The sequence below is a fragment of the Hyaena hyaena genome, unplaced genomic scaffold, assembly GCF_003009895.1.
Source record: "Hyaena hyaena isolate Hyena2069 unplaced genomic scaffold, ASM300989v1 scaffold_257, whole genome shotgun sequence".
NCBI classification, from domain to species: Eukaryota; Metazoa; Chordata; class Mammalia; order Carnivora; family Hyaenidae; genus Hyaena; species Hyaena hyaena.
The window spans coordinates 534345-548286 of NW_024080889.1; the positions used below are offsets into that span (position 1 = coordinate 534345).

Sequence of the window (13942 nt, forward strand, 5' to 3'; positions counted from 1 at the left end):
GTTCAGAGGGGGTCCGGAAGTTCGGACATGGTGACCGAAGGAGGGTGACGTGGTCAGATAAGGGACCAGGGGGCAAGGGGGAGAGGCCAGGAGCGCCTGCATCGCGAGTGGAGCTGGGAGGTGCGAGAAGCGCCAGCGGAGGAGGAGGATTCCCGAGCCCGAGGCAGGTAGTTGAGGGACGCAGGGAGGGCAGGGGAGGTGGCCTGGTCTACCGGCCCTATTGAGGAGGCCCTGGCCACGCCGGCCTAAGGGACTTAGAAGCCCCACGGGCCTGAGGGAAGGGGCCGCTCATATAGGGAAGGGATCTAGGATACTGGGGCGGAGACACAAGGATTCGGTTCCGGGCTCTGGCGGGGACCCGGAATCCGGGGACCCAGAAGAGACAGGGCGGAAGCTCGGGGCTGGGCCTGCTTGGGCCTTCTGGGGCCGCAGCGCAGGTGAGACTCCGTTGTTAGCCTATAGCGGGTCCAGAGGCGACTCCCCTGCCTCGATGCCGTCTCCTGGGCTATTCACGTCCCGGGATCCCAATTCCGACACCAGAACTCGAGAATCTGCACTCGAGTAGGGTCCCGCAGGGACCCCAGGATGGGGACTATGTGTCTGACGATTCTGTCCCTAAACTGGAGGGGAGGAGAAGGCAGTGTGAGATGGTCAGGGAAAGGATCGCCTTTCTGTAATCTAACTTTTCGCAAGATAACTTTTCCTTCTCGACTACTCTCCCAGGCTACAAGACTAAAAATTGTGCCACAGGTTTTACTCCACCCCCACCCCCACCTTTGCCTGAGGGTTTGTTTGTTTTTCCCTCTCGGGCACACCTTCTCTCCTGCGTGAACCCTGGGACCCAGACACCCATATCAGCTGTTGTTTGGTTGTTTTCCTCACCCCTCGAGCTAACCTTCAGGCTGGGTTTGCTTTTCCAAAGTTTCTTCGGCTTAATTTTCTCTTTAAGCCTCCCCACGCCTCCTAAACTCATTTCCACACTCATTTTTCTCTCCCACTCTCTGGAGGCCCCGATCATGAAACTTGTAGCCGCCACATTTCCATGGGTCCCTGTCCCCCACCCCCACCCCCCGCCTAACTCTGCTCCTAAAATATTTGTTTTGCTAGCCTTCACTCTATTTCCTCGAGCTGTTCTTTTTGTTCCTGATTTTTCTAACTCCCCTGCTTCCACCAAAACCTTCAGATCCAGCCAGTTGAACTCCATGCCTTGTATGCTCTGGTAGCTTTTTCCTTTTCACCTTTTCACAAAACTGAGCATTTCGCCTCGGTTTTCCTGTTTTGCTGTTTTCCTGTTTCTTGGTATCAGTCTAACTGTTGGATCAAAATGTTCTCTCTAGTCCCAGTCCCATCAAACATTTCCCTCTACCTGTCTCACTCCAATTAAGCTAACCTTTGGGAGATGATATTTTGTTTTCATACCCTCGTGATTTCCATACGGAACCAGTAATTTTTCAAACTTTAAGTGTCTTTTTATTTTTGTTTTCCAGCGGAACCACTGAGTCAAACGAAATCTTAGACCCAGCGCATAAATCAGATATAAGAAGAAGAGCCCTGGTGGGGGTGGGGTGGGGGAGTTCAGCCTTACAAGGGGCATCAGAAGGCACCTCCTCCCGGCAATTTGGCAACCACTAGCCAAACTTCCGCGACCGAAATTTCCCTTGCTAAGCGTGATTTCCTCGTGGGTACGCTGTACCTTAGCACGCCGTGCGCTCCTCACCTCGAGTCTCTCCCTTCTTCCCACGGTCTTCTTTCTACGCCAGGTCCTGCCATGGAGCTGCGCTCCGAGCTGCCTAGCGTGCCGGGCGCAGCGACGGCGGCGGCGACAGCGACAGGGCCGCCCGTGGCGTCGGTGGCGTCGGTGGCGGCGGCGGCGGCGGCCGCCGCGTCGCTCCCGGTGAGCGTGGCGGGCGGCTTGCTACGAGCGCCGCCGCTGTTGCTGCGCGCGGCGGAGAAGTACCCGCGGACCCCCAAGTGCGCGCGCTGCCGCAACCACGGCGTGGTGTCGGCGCTCAAGGGCCACAAGCGCTACTGCCGCTGGAAGGACTGCCTGTGCGCCAAGTGCACGCTCATCGCGGAGCGCCAGCGCGTCATGGCGGCGCAAGTGGCGCTGCGCAGGCAACAGGCGCAGGAGGAGAACGAGGCGCGCGAGCTACAGCTGCTCTACGGCACTGCCGAGGGCCTAGCGCTCGCTGCCGCCAACGGCATTATCCCGCCGCGACCTGCCTACGAGGTCTTCGGCTCGGTGTGCGCCGCCGACGGCGGGGGGCCGGCAGCGGGAGCGCCCGCGGGGACCGGAGGCGGTGCAGCTGGCGCGGGGAGCTCAGGTGAGCGCGCGCGGCCGGACGCGGCGGAAGGGAAACAGGGACGGGGCCCAAGGGGCAAGGCCCGGGGACTTGTCTCCGTACAGAAAGAGTGGAATCCCCTTTTCTAAATGCCCGACTGCTAAAGTTCGCCGCGCACCCAGGCCCGGATTTGGGGCACAAATATAAACTCTCCTTTCTCCCTTTTCTGAAGAATTTGCCCTTTACTCCTTTTTTTTTCACCTCGGGCCCACATGTAGACCCTACAATCTTATCTCCTCTACCCAAACGCAGCCAGGTCCCAGCTTCCCTGCTCACTTCGCGGTCTTCTCCCCAGCGCGGAAATCCGCGCGTCTCCTGTTAAGCTTGGTTCTGCTTTTCACACGCCTTGGTTCCTCTGCTCCTTCCCAACTCCAGAAGCCCGGCCCTCTCCCAGTCTTCCTCCTCCGCCCCGCGCCGCTTTCTCTAGGTTTTAAAGACACCCCCTTCCTTTCCCCTCTGTGATTCCTTTTCTCAAGTTCCTAATGCTCCCCGGACAACCGCATGCTGCGCCTGCTCCTTTCTAGCCTCTTTCCCCTCTTGTCCCTCTTGTTTCCTCAGAGTAGGCGCTCACTCGCTTCCCTGGATCCCCGCTCCTCTTGCCCCCCTACTCCCAGTCTGGCCCCAGCCTCTTCTTCAAGAACAGCTCACCTTCTTCTAGGGAGGGAAGAAATTCAGGCTTGCCCCATTGGGGGCCGCCTGAGACCCCACCTTGGCAGCGAAGAGCTTTTTAGGTTTTAATTTTGGAAAGGGTGGGTTGGAAATAGGGGCTCTATTTTTGCCTGTAGAAAGGCGTGAGATCTCTTAGACACTCAAGGTGCCTTCCATTGTAAGCTATGTTGCCCAGGGCCGGAGGGCACCCAGGGCAGAGTTTGCTCTTGGAACGATGGCTGTGGAGTGGAGTCTCTCTATACAGTAGATGATACAGGTGGAAGTTGCGTTGTCTCCTGGGCTAGGCCACTTCTCCAGGTCAAGGCATAGTTAGGAAGGAGGATAACGCGTGCAGGTGCTGGGGCACAGATGTGGAAGAGGGGAACCAGACACTCAATTTACAGGGCCCAAGTGGTTGAGGTTCTAGGTACATACAAAACGAGTGCGCCCTAGGTGTAGGGGAAGTGAGACAGGACTGTAGGGGCTCAGAGAATAAGGGATATTGGAGAAAAAAAGAAAGAGGCCCTGGAGCCCAGTGAATGAAGGTCGTAGGGTACACGGAGAGAGGAAACTGGGTCCAAAGGTATAATGTACTGAGGGGCGGTCGCCTCCCCACTCCCAATCACTCTTCACATACCCTTTTCTCCCTTCCTAGAGGCCAAGTTACAGAAGTTTGACTTGTTCCCCAAGACGCTGCTTCAGACCGGCCGCCCGGGCAGCCCGCAGCCGCCACCAGGGAAGCCCTTATCACCCGACGGCGCAGACTCGGGTCCCGGGACGTCTTCTCCGGAGGTACGGCCGGGCTCGGGCTCGGAGAACGGCGACGGGGAGTCCTTTTCCGGGTCGCCCTTGGCCCGGGCGTCTAAGGAGGCAGGTGGGAGCTGCCCGGGCAGCGCAGGCCCGGGAGGCGGTGGCGAGGAGGACAGCCCGGGCTCCGCCAGCCCTTTGGGCTCCGAATCTGGTTCCGAGGCCGACAAAGAAGAGGCAGAGGCCGCCCCCGCTCCAGGGCTGGGCGGGGGCCCGGGTCCACGGCAGCGGACGCCGCTGGACATCTTGACGCGCGTCTTCCCGGGCCACCGGCGAGGCGTCCTGGAGCTGGTGTTGCAGGGTTGCGGCGGCGACGTGGTGCAGGCCATCGAGCAGGTGCTGAACCACCACCGCGGGGGTCTGGCGGCCGGCCTCGGCCCCGCCGCGCCCCCTGATAAAGCCGCAGTGGGTGCAGTAGCAGCTGCGGAAGACGCGTGGCCGGGCCGCGTCGACGCCGCCGCTGCCGGGGGCCCAGGGCTGCCCGCGCCGTTGCAGGCCGGCCCCGCCGCCCCTCCACACCACAGACCTTTGCTCGCCGGCGCCATGGCGCCTGGGGCGCTGGGCTCGCTGAGCAGCCGCTCGGCCTTCTCGCCGCTGCAGCCCAACGCTAGTCACTTCGGCGCCGACGCCGGCGCCTACCCCCTGGGCGCGCCGCTCGGCCTCAGCCCCCTGCGCCTGGCCTATTCGGCGGCAGCGGCGCACAGCCGTGGCCTGGCCTTCATGGCTCCCTACTCGACCGCCGGCCTGGTCCCCACACTCGGCTTCCGCCCGCCCATGGACTACGCCTTCAGCGACCTCATGCGCGACCGCTCGGCCGCCGCCGCCGCGGTGCACAAGGAACCCACTTACGGTGGCGGCCTGTATGGGCCTATGGTCAATGGCGCCCCTGAGAAGCAGTAGGGCGAGGGGCCCGGCATCCAGGTGGCCCCCAAACGGGGACCCCTGCCTTGATCCCGCGGGCCGCCGGTCCCTCTTCGCCAGGTGCACCCTCTGCGCCCCGGCTCGGGTCCTCTCGCTCAAAGGTGATTTTCAGTTTTGTTTTGGAAGGGTGGGGGGCTGAGCAAAAGGGAGCAACTACAGATGCAGGTGTACTCAGAGGGGGTGCGTGGCTTGAACCCCTCCTCAAGGCTCCACCAGCCCTTCAAAAGGCGGGGAACTCTTGAGATTCAGAGGCCGAGGCCGCCGCACGCGCTCCTCGCCTCTCCTTCTGCTGTGCGCGTCCCGCCGGCCCGCTCTCCAGTGGATGACAGGATAGTCCGAGAGTCTGTCTTCTATGTCTCCCTCTCCTTATTAAAATTTTTAAAAAATATTCGCTCTAACAAATATAAATTTAGGATGTATAAATCTCTTGGCACTGAGTCGAGTCTTTGGGACACACATATATATCGATATCAATTGTAAAAAAAAAAAAAAGGAAACAAGTTCTAAGGTGCACTTTCCTCGTTGCGGTATTTGTCGCTCTCTTTGTTGCTTATGCCGATAAGCATGGGTTTCCTTGGTGCAGTGTGAGTTTTTATATATGTATAAATCTATATATAATCTATACATATATATATACAAGCCAGTGTATAATGTTATAAATGGAATTCTAAGTTATTAATTGTAATCTGTAGGTGACCTCGGTATTAACGTGAAAAATATTCAGAAACAAGCAAAAAAAAAAAAAAGGAGAAAATGGAAAAAAGTAGACTATGCGCGCATTGTACTTATCAGGTTTTATAGATTAAATATATTGTGAATTCGGGACAACGCCTGCCCACCTGCCCCTCTTGCTTGCGGCCGATCTCTCCCTAAGGAGTGGTCAAGGTGCGCACTGAAGCAGACACAGAGCGACAGTGACTGAGCCAGAAACGCCCGCCCGCGGCGCATCCCCGCCTCCCGGGACTCGCCCAACGCCCGGCGGAAGGGACGGCAGCGGAAAACCCTGCTGCAGAGAATGGCTCACTTTGTGCTTTCCTTTGCATAGACATGAGCTAGAAATAAATGTTATTTTCTAAGAAAACAGCACCGAATCCCGTCCCGCTCCTCGGGCGGCCACGTTGAAAAGGTCTTGATTTCCGGCTCGGGCCCCGTGGCGCCAGCTCGCCGTAAGTCCGGCTGGTGTCTGCTCCCGGGGGGGGNGGGGGGGGGGGGGGGGGGGGGGGGGGGCGGGGGTGCGGAGCCGGGAAACTTTCCCCCGCGCAGGGAAGGGCCCGGCTGGCGGGAGCGACGCGCGACCAGAACCCCGCGAGGAGCGGCGCCCGCTGCGCGTCGGGAGCCCCGCGTGCTTCCCACTCCTGTTTGGGGCGCGCGTCGCCTTGCCAGTGCCCCGGACCCCCGGATCGCTGGCAAAGCCTCCTGCGGAATTCTGAGAGGCTGGCGGCCGGGTTCCCGTTCTCCCGGGCGGCAGATGTGGGCACGACACGGGTCGCAAGCCGCGCGTTTCCCTTCTCAAAGAGGTTTGGAACCAAGGCAGCGGAGGCAGCAGCTGGGCAAGGAGCGCTGGGATAATTTTTCCACGGAGGCTCGAGGCCTGGGAGTTATTCTGGAGGCGGGGGAGGTGGGGGGGGCGCTGCCCTTGCCCGCGGCAGTGTAATCCGAAAGTGGCGGTGAGAACGCGCGTTCCGGCCGGGTCTCGCCCAGTCCCCTAGTTGCCTTCCCTCCTCCACAGGGACTGAGCACAATAGTGGCTCTCCAGCCGACCCCCCTCCTCCCACCTGCTCCGCTCCCTGCAGGGTGACTCTCTCTCTCCGGGAAACAGGGTGCTCCCTCCCCTAGTCTGGGCCCGGCGTCATCCCAAGGTAAACTTCTGGGGCCGGCTCGAGTTCCGCCAGGCGGTGAAACTTAATAGCAGGACAAGAAAACGGTTTAATAAAGAAGGGCTTTAATAGGGAACTAATTTGATTGAGTTGCCTAATTCCACTTTAATTGGAAAGGGGTTTGGCTGTTTGGTTATAAAGTGCGAGGGTGACGATGAGATGGAAGTGGGGGAAGAAGGAGCGAGAGAAGAAAGATGGAGGGCAACAGAGAGAACGGGCGAGAAAGGGAAGGAAGATAGGAAGGAAAGAAGAGGGAGAGAGAAAAAAAGGAGGGAAGGCTAGAGAAAAGCACGCACTTCTAGAAGTGTGAACTTTCTTGCCCTTCGTTCATGCCCTTCCCTCAGCCTCCTACTCCAGGTTTTTGGAGGCCTCGCCAGCTCCCAGCACAGGTTCCAGCCGCCCCCTTCCTGGCCTCTGCCTTCATCCCCATCCAAGGTGAATTTAAGATCACTCTGGGTCTCTTGGTTTCAGGAGAGACCTACATGGAGTCTCCTGGAGCTCCTTGGTTCCTGGGCTGCTCAAGGCAGACCCCAGGGGTTGGCCTGGCAGCCAGCATTACCCACTCTGAGGAACAAGCAGAGCGGGGCGTCATCGACTTCAAGATTAGTATTTTAGTTCAATTTCACAGCAAACTCAGAATAATCGAGTGATTTGTTTATTATTGGCTCCATTTTACAAAGGAAGAAACTGGGGTCCAGAGTGGTTTGCAGACTTGTCCAACCATCCGGGGACCCTGGACCTCCTTTCCTCTGCACTGTGCCAGTGGACCTTCTCCTCCTTCTCCTCTCTCCAAGCAATCTCTCCTGGCTGTTGGTGGGGGCTCTGAAGAGCTGCCTCTCATGTGTACCCCTGTGGCTTAGAGAAAGGAAGCAACTTGCCTCAGCTCCAGGCTGCCAGCGGTTGGGTTGAACTTAGAATGATTCATGAGTGGTGAAACTTTGAGAGGGTAATAGTGAGGGTCCCAGGCTCCTCTCCTCCTGGCCCTGTGATCTTGGTGGCCAAGATGCGGTGATGGAAACCCAGGGCTAGCAGTCACAGCCTTGACACTTAGCGAAGTCCTGCACCCCATGCATGGTCCTGACCACACTGCAGAGTCAGGAGTACTGAGGCTCAGAGACTGGCAGTGACCAGCCCAGAGTTGCACATTCAGGTTCTGGGGAGTCAGAATCAGAAAACAGGACGCTCAAGCCAGTTTGTTAGGTGGCAGTGGTGGGAGTGGGGGCTGAGTCAGTATGTGCCTTGGTTTGGAGGAATCTCTGCAGCAGGTGGGAGGGGGCTGGGGCCTGAGCGCCGCTGAGATCTGGGAGATCTTGAGGAAGGCAGTAGAATCACCTCTTCATTGAGGGGAGAAGAAGGTGGGATGGGAATTTCCTTCTTGACCTCTACTATCTATATTGTTCTCAAACTTTCTCCTAAGTCTGCTGTAGCTGCCCCTGGCATGGGAGGACCTGGGATCTGGGTCTGGATTACCATAGGGGATTGTTGTAGTAGTCACTTCAAAATTATCCCCCCATTCTCCTTTTCAAAACAACAGCAGCAGCTACATACTATTGAGTACCTATTGTGTACTAGGTCTCCTTTGAGTAGAAGTTATGTAAGATGATAGCACCAAAAAATGACCAGGGGAAGCAGGGACCAGGAGAGTAAAGGTTGACTTCAAGAACTATCAGGAACCAGACTCTCCACTCATGATCTAATGGGGGTGGGAGTGAGGGGAGTAAGCCAAGAGGAGGGCTCACAGGTAATTCCCAGGTGTCTGGACCACTTGACCCTTTGCAGGTGACAGAGTGGTGGGCTCCTGGAGGAGAGACAAGATTGGAAGATGAGGAAAAGATTTCAGTATTCAACATATAGAATTTGTGGAACTTATGGGGTCTCTGGGTGTGGACACCAAATGGTCAAGAAAGAGTCAGCATGTGGGTGGCAGCAGGGCCTTGGGAAGGATGAAGTGGCCCAGCCCTTATCCCAGTTGGACAAAGGATTCCCTTAGTGTAAGCCATGGGCCTGGGCGAGGGATGTTGAGAACCCAGACACTGGCGTTCTGCCTCTCATCTTTTCTGTTCATTCCAAGAAGGTTGGCATCTGAAAAATCATTCTCTTAAAAGTTTGCACCCGGTGAAGGCTATTGTCCTGGAGCAGGACCCTGGGCAGCCTGTGCCTGACTTTGTTGTGACACCGATGAATCTTAAATGTCAGGGTTCCCCACCTGTACAAGTCCTTTTCAAACTTTCCCTGCTCTCTACTCCCTGATGCTTTAGCTTTAGTGGGTTTTTGCCCTTTCCCCACGTGTCCATCCCCACCTCCCTCTACCCCTGCACTCTGGCCACACTGAACTCCTCAGAGTCACCTAACAGACAATGAACTTTCCTGCATCTTTGCCCATGCAAGTCTGGGCATGGCATTTCTCTGCCTGGAAAGCCCTTCCTTTTTCTTCTACTTTGAGGATTGTCCTCACTTTTGCCAATGCCCAGTGACACCAATGGAATTTAAAGTTCCAGACTCCTCACTTGGAGGAGAAGATGGCTGTGGAGGAGGAGGACCCTAGTTTCAACTCATCCCATGAATACAACAAAATAAGTATCTTAAATACCCCAGAAATCCTAAATATCCTACCTGAAGACTGGCAGAACAAACTCCATAACTAAAGGTAGGGAAGAGGCCACGTCAAAGAAGGTAGGAAATGAGGAGACACAGCTTGGGAGACAAAGGGCTCCTGGGCAGCCATTTCCTGGAGGAGGGAGCTGTGGTCACAATGAAGGGTGAGAGACAAATAAGCACACAGGGGAGCACGTGGGGGAAACAAATCCCCATAGCAATTGGCTTGGAAAGCAACAGGGCCTGAATTTTGTGAGTTCCTGCAACCATCAGGGCTTAAAGCCTGGACTTTTAAAGGTCACTGTGTTTGGGTCTAGGAAAGCTTGAAGGACATTGGGGCTGCTCTTGGAGAAAAGGCAGAGCAAACAGCCCATGGACATACAGCTTGGAAACAGTGATCTCAAGAGCACCTGGGGCACATGTGGAGAGGTTAGTCGCACATCTCAGAGCATGTCCCAAAGAGGCAGCATTCACAGAGAGACCCTTCTGGGAACAATGAACTAACTGGCACCATTTCCCTCCTCTGCCCATCTGCATAAACACAGAGCAGTGCCAACATGCTCTACCTAACTTGCTTATACCAAGCTCCACACTTTGTGCTTCAGAAGAACTGCCTTTTCCAATCACACTTGCCTCAGTCCCAGCATGGCAGGGACCTCCACCCAGAAGACTGGCCTAAACCCCTGCAAGTACCAGGTCTCTTGACCTTGGAGTTTTGTGAGGCCTCCATTCTGGCGGTAGTGACAACAGGTCTCATTTCACAAGCAGACCAGAACACACTTACTGAAAACGTGCCACATCCAGGCCAGCGAACAAACTCTGTGCACAACAGGCAAAGAGAGCCTCAGCACACCACTGGCCTGCAGTATAAAGTGGCCTGGACACAACAGCAGAGTGCAGCACACAACACATATTGGAGGCCCTGAGGAACCGGGGGGACACTGCACTGCAGGGCACTACAGGACTTCTTCTTCCCATAAGCCATTAACCTCCAGAAAAGGAGATGTAGCTGGCTTTCCTAACACAGAGAAGCAGGTGCAGAGACTCAGACAAAATGAGAAGACAGAGGCATTTGTCCAAAATGAAAGAACGGGACAAGGCCACACCTGGAGATATAAGCAAAACAAATATAAGTTACATACCTGATGGAGAATTTCTTTTCTTTTCTTTTTTATTTTTTAAGGTCTTATTTTTAAATAATCTCTAGACCAAAAGAGGCTCCAACTTACAACCCTGAGATCAAGAATCACATGCTCCATTGACCAAGCCAGCCAGGTGCTCCCCTGATGGAGAATTTAAAGCAATGATTATAAGGATACTCACTGGACTTGAGAAAAAAGTGGAGGACATCAGTGAGACCGTTAACACAGAAATAAGGGATAACATAGCAGAGGTAAAGGGCTCAGTAAACGAAATGAGAAACACACTTGATGAAGTAAACAGCAGCCTGAAAGAAGCAGAAGAGTGAATTAATGACCTAGAAGACAGAGTAATGGAAAGTAATCAAACTGAACAAAAGAAAGGAAAAAAATTATGCAAAAGGAGAGTAGACTTAGGAAATTCAGTGATTCCATCAAACACAATAACATTTGTATTATAAGAGTTCCAAAAGAAGAGGATAAAAGGGGGCAGAGAATTTATTTGAAGAAATAATAGCTGAAAACTTCCTTAGCCTGAGGAAGGAAACGGATATTCCAGATCCAGGAGGCATGGAGAACTACCAACAAAATCAACAAAAACAGATCCATGCCAGGACATACTGCAATTAAAATAGAAAATATAACAATACAGAAAAAATATTAAAAGCACCAAAACAAAAGAAGACAGTTGCTTACAAAGGAAACCCCATAAAATTATCAGCAGATTTTTCATCAGAAACTTTCCAAACCAGAAAGGAAAGGCATGAGAATGAGAAAAACCTGCTGCTAAGAATACTATATCCAGCAAGACTATCATTCAGAGTAGGACAGAGAAAGAGTTTCCCAGACAAACTAAAACTACAGAAGTTTCTGGGGCGTCTGGGTGGCTTAGTCGGTTAAGCGTCCGACTTTCGCTTAGGTCATGATCTCGCGGTTCGTGGGTTCGAGCCCCGCGTCGGGCTCTGTGCTGACTGCCAGCTCAGAGCCTGGAGCCTGTTTCAGTCTGTGACTCCCTCTCTCTGACCCTCCCCTGTTCACGCTGTCTCTCTCTCTCTCCTAGAAATAAATAAAACATAAAAAAAAAAAATTAAAAAAAAAAAAAACTACAGAAGTTTCTGACCACTAAATCAGCCCTCTAAGAAATATTAAAGAAAACTCTTTGAGTGGAAAAGAGAGGTAAAAAATGACAGTATGAAAGTAGGAAACACAAAAGCAGTAAAAATGAATATTTCTGTAAAATTCAGTCCAAAAATCACAGAAGAAAAGGATATAAAATATGATAACTTATACCTAAAACATGGGAAGAAGAGTAAAGAATAGGTTCAAACTTAAATGACCATCAATTTAATATATACTCCTATATGTAGAAGAAACAAACCTAATGGTAACCACAAATCAAAGGCACTAATAAATATGTGAAGAATAAAGAGAAAGAAATCCAAATATATCAGTAAAGAAAACCATGAAACCCTGAATGAAAGACAAAAAAGGATCAGAGAAAATCTTCATAAATAACCACTAAGCAAGTAATAAAATGACAATAAATAGATATCTATCAATAATTACTTTGAATGTAAATAGACCAAACACTCCAATCAAAAGATGGGGTGACAGAATGGGTAAAAAAAAAAAAAAAGACCCACCTACATGATGCCTATAAGAAACTCATTTTAGACCTAAAGACACCAGCAGATTATAAGGGAGGGAATGAGAAACACTTATGCAAAAGGATGTCAAAAGAAAGCTGGAGTAGCAATACATATATCAGACAAATAGCCTTAAAAACAAACACTGTAACAGGAGACAAAGGAGAACACTATATAATAATAAAGGACACAATACAACAAAAAGAAATAACAATTATAAATATGTATGCATAGGGGCACTTGGTGGCTCAGTAGGTTAAGTGTCCGACTTCGGCTCAGGTCATGATCTCACGGTTCATGGGTTCGAGCCCCACATCGGGCTCTGTGCTGACAGCTCAGAGCCTGGAGCCTGTCTGTGTCTCCTTCTGTCTCTGACCCTTCCCTGCTTACGCTGTCTCTCTCTCTCAGAAATAAATAAAAAGCATTAAGAAAATAAATATGTATGCACCAAAATACATAAAACAGTTAATAATAAACATAAAGGAAATAATTGATAAAAATGCAATAGTAGTAGGGGACTTTAACATCCAACTGACATCAGTGGACAGATCACCTAAACAGAATATAAATAAGGAAACAATGGCTTTGAATGATACATTGTACCAGAGGGATTTAACAGATATATTCAGAACAATTCATCCTAAAATGGCAGAATACACATTCTTTTCAAGTGCACTGGAACATTCTTCAACATAGGTCACATATTCGGCCATGAAACAGGCCTCACCAAATTGAGAAAGATTGAAGTTATACCATACATCTTTCCTGACCATGACACTATGAAACTAGGAATCAACCACAAGAAAAAAATAAGGAAAGACCATGAAAACATAGAGGTTAAATAACATGCTCTAAACAATGAATGGATCAACCAGGAAATAAAAGAAGAAATAAAAAAGCACATGAAAACAAATGAAAATGAAAACATAAAGGTTCAAAACCTTTGGGATGCAGCAAAAGTAGTTCTCAGAGGGAAGTTAACAGCAATACAGGGCTATCTCAAGAAGTAAGAAAAATATTGAATAAACAGCCTAATCTTACACTTAAAGGAGCTAAAAAAAAAAAAAAAAGAAAAGAAAAAAGAGCAACAAACAAAGCCTAAAACAGCAGAAGGAAAGAAATAATAAAGATTAGAGCAGAAATAAATTATATCAAAACTAAAAAAGCAATAGAAGAGATTAATGAATCGAGATGATTCTTTAAAAAAATTGATAAAGTTGTTAGACCTCTAGCCAGATTCATCAAGAAAAAAAGAGAAAGTTCCAATAAATAAAATCACAAATAAGAGAAGAGAAATAACAACAAATACCACAGAAATACAAATAATAACAGATTTTAAAAAAAACCAAATCCCAACAAACTGGATAACTTAGAAAAAAATGGATAAATTCTTAGAAACATGTAAACCACCAAAACTAAAACAGGAAGAAATAGAAAATTAACAGGCTGATTACCAGCAAAGAAATTGAATCAGTAATCAAAAATCTCCTAACAAAATAAGTCCAGGACAGATGGCTTCACAGACAAATTTCATCAAACATCTAAAAATGAATCAATACCTATTCTTCTTAAATTATTTTTTAAAAAATAGAAATGGAAGGAAAACTTCCAAATTTATTCTATGAGGCCAGCATTACCTTGATACCAAAACCAGGTAAAGACACCATTAAAAAAAAGAACTATAGGCCAATATTTCTGATGAAGATAAATGCAAAAATCTCCAAAAGAATATTAGCACACCAAATCCAACAATACATTAAAAAGTCATTCATTGCAATCAAGTGGGATTTATTTCTGGGGTGCAAGGGTGGTTCAATAGTTGAAATCAATCAACATGATACACCACATCATTAAGAGGACGGATAAGAACCATGTGATTATTTCAACAGACACAGTATCCCTGATGAACCTGGATGCAAAAATTTTTAACAAGATACTAGCAAATCAAATTCAACAGAACATTAAAA

At 50.6% G+C, this 13942-nt stretch overlaps 1 protein-coding gene across 1 annotated transcript; it reads left to right on the forward strand.

Annotated features, from left to right (window-relative positions):
* Window positions 1–1768: 1768 nt before the first annotated feature.
* DMRTA2 (DMRT like family A2) lies at window positions 1769–5394 on the forward strand. Its single transcript, XM_039245406.1, has 2 exons — window positions 1769–2324; window positions 3646–5394. The coding sequence occupies exons 1-2, from the start codon at window positions 1769–1771 to the stop codon at window positions 4695–4697; spliced, it is 1608 nt and encodes a 535-aa protein (XP_039101337.1). The 3' UTR covers window positions 4698–5394.
* The last annotated feature ends 8548 nt before the right edge of the window (window positions 5395–13942 follow it).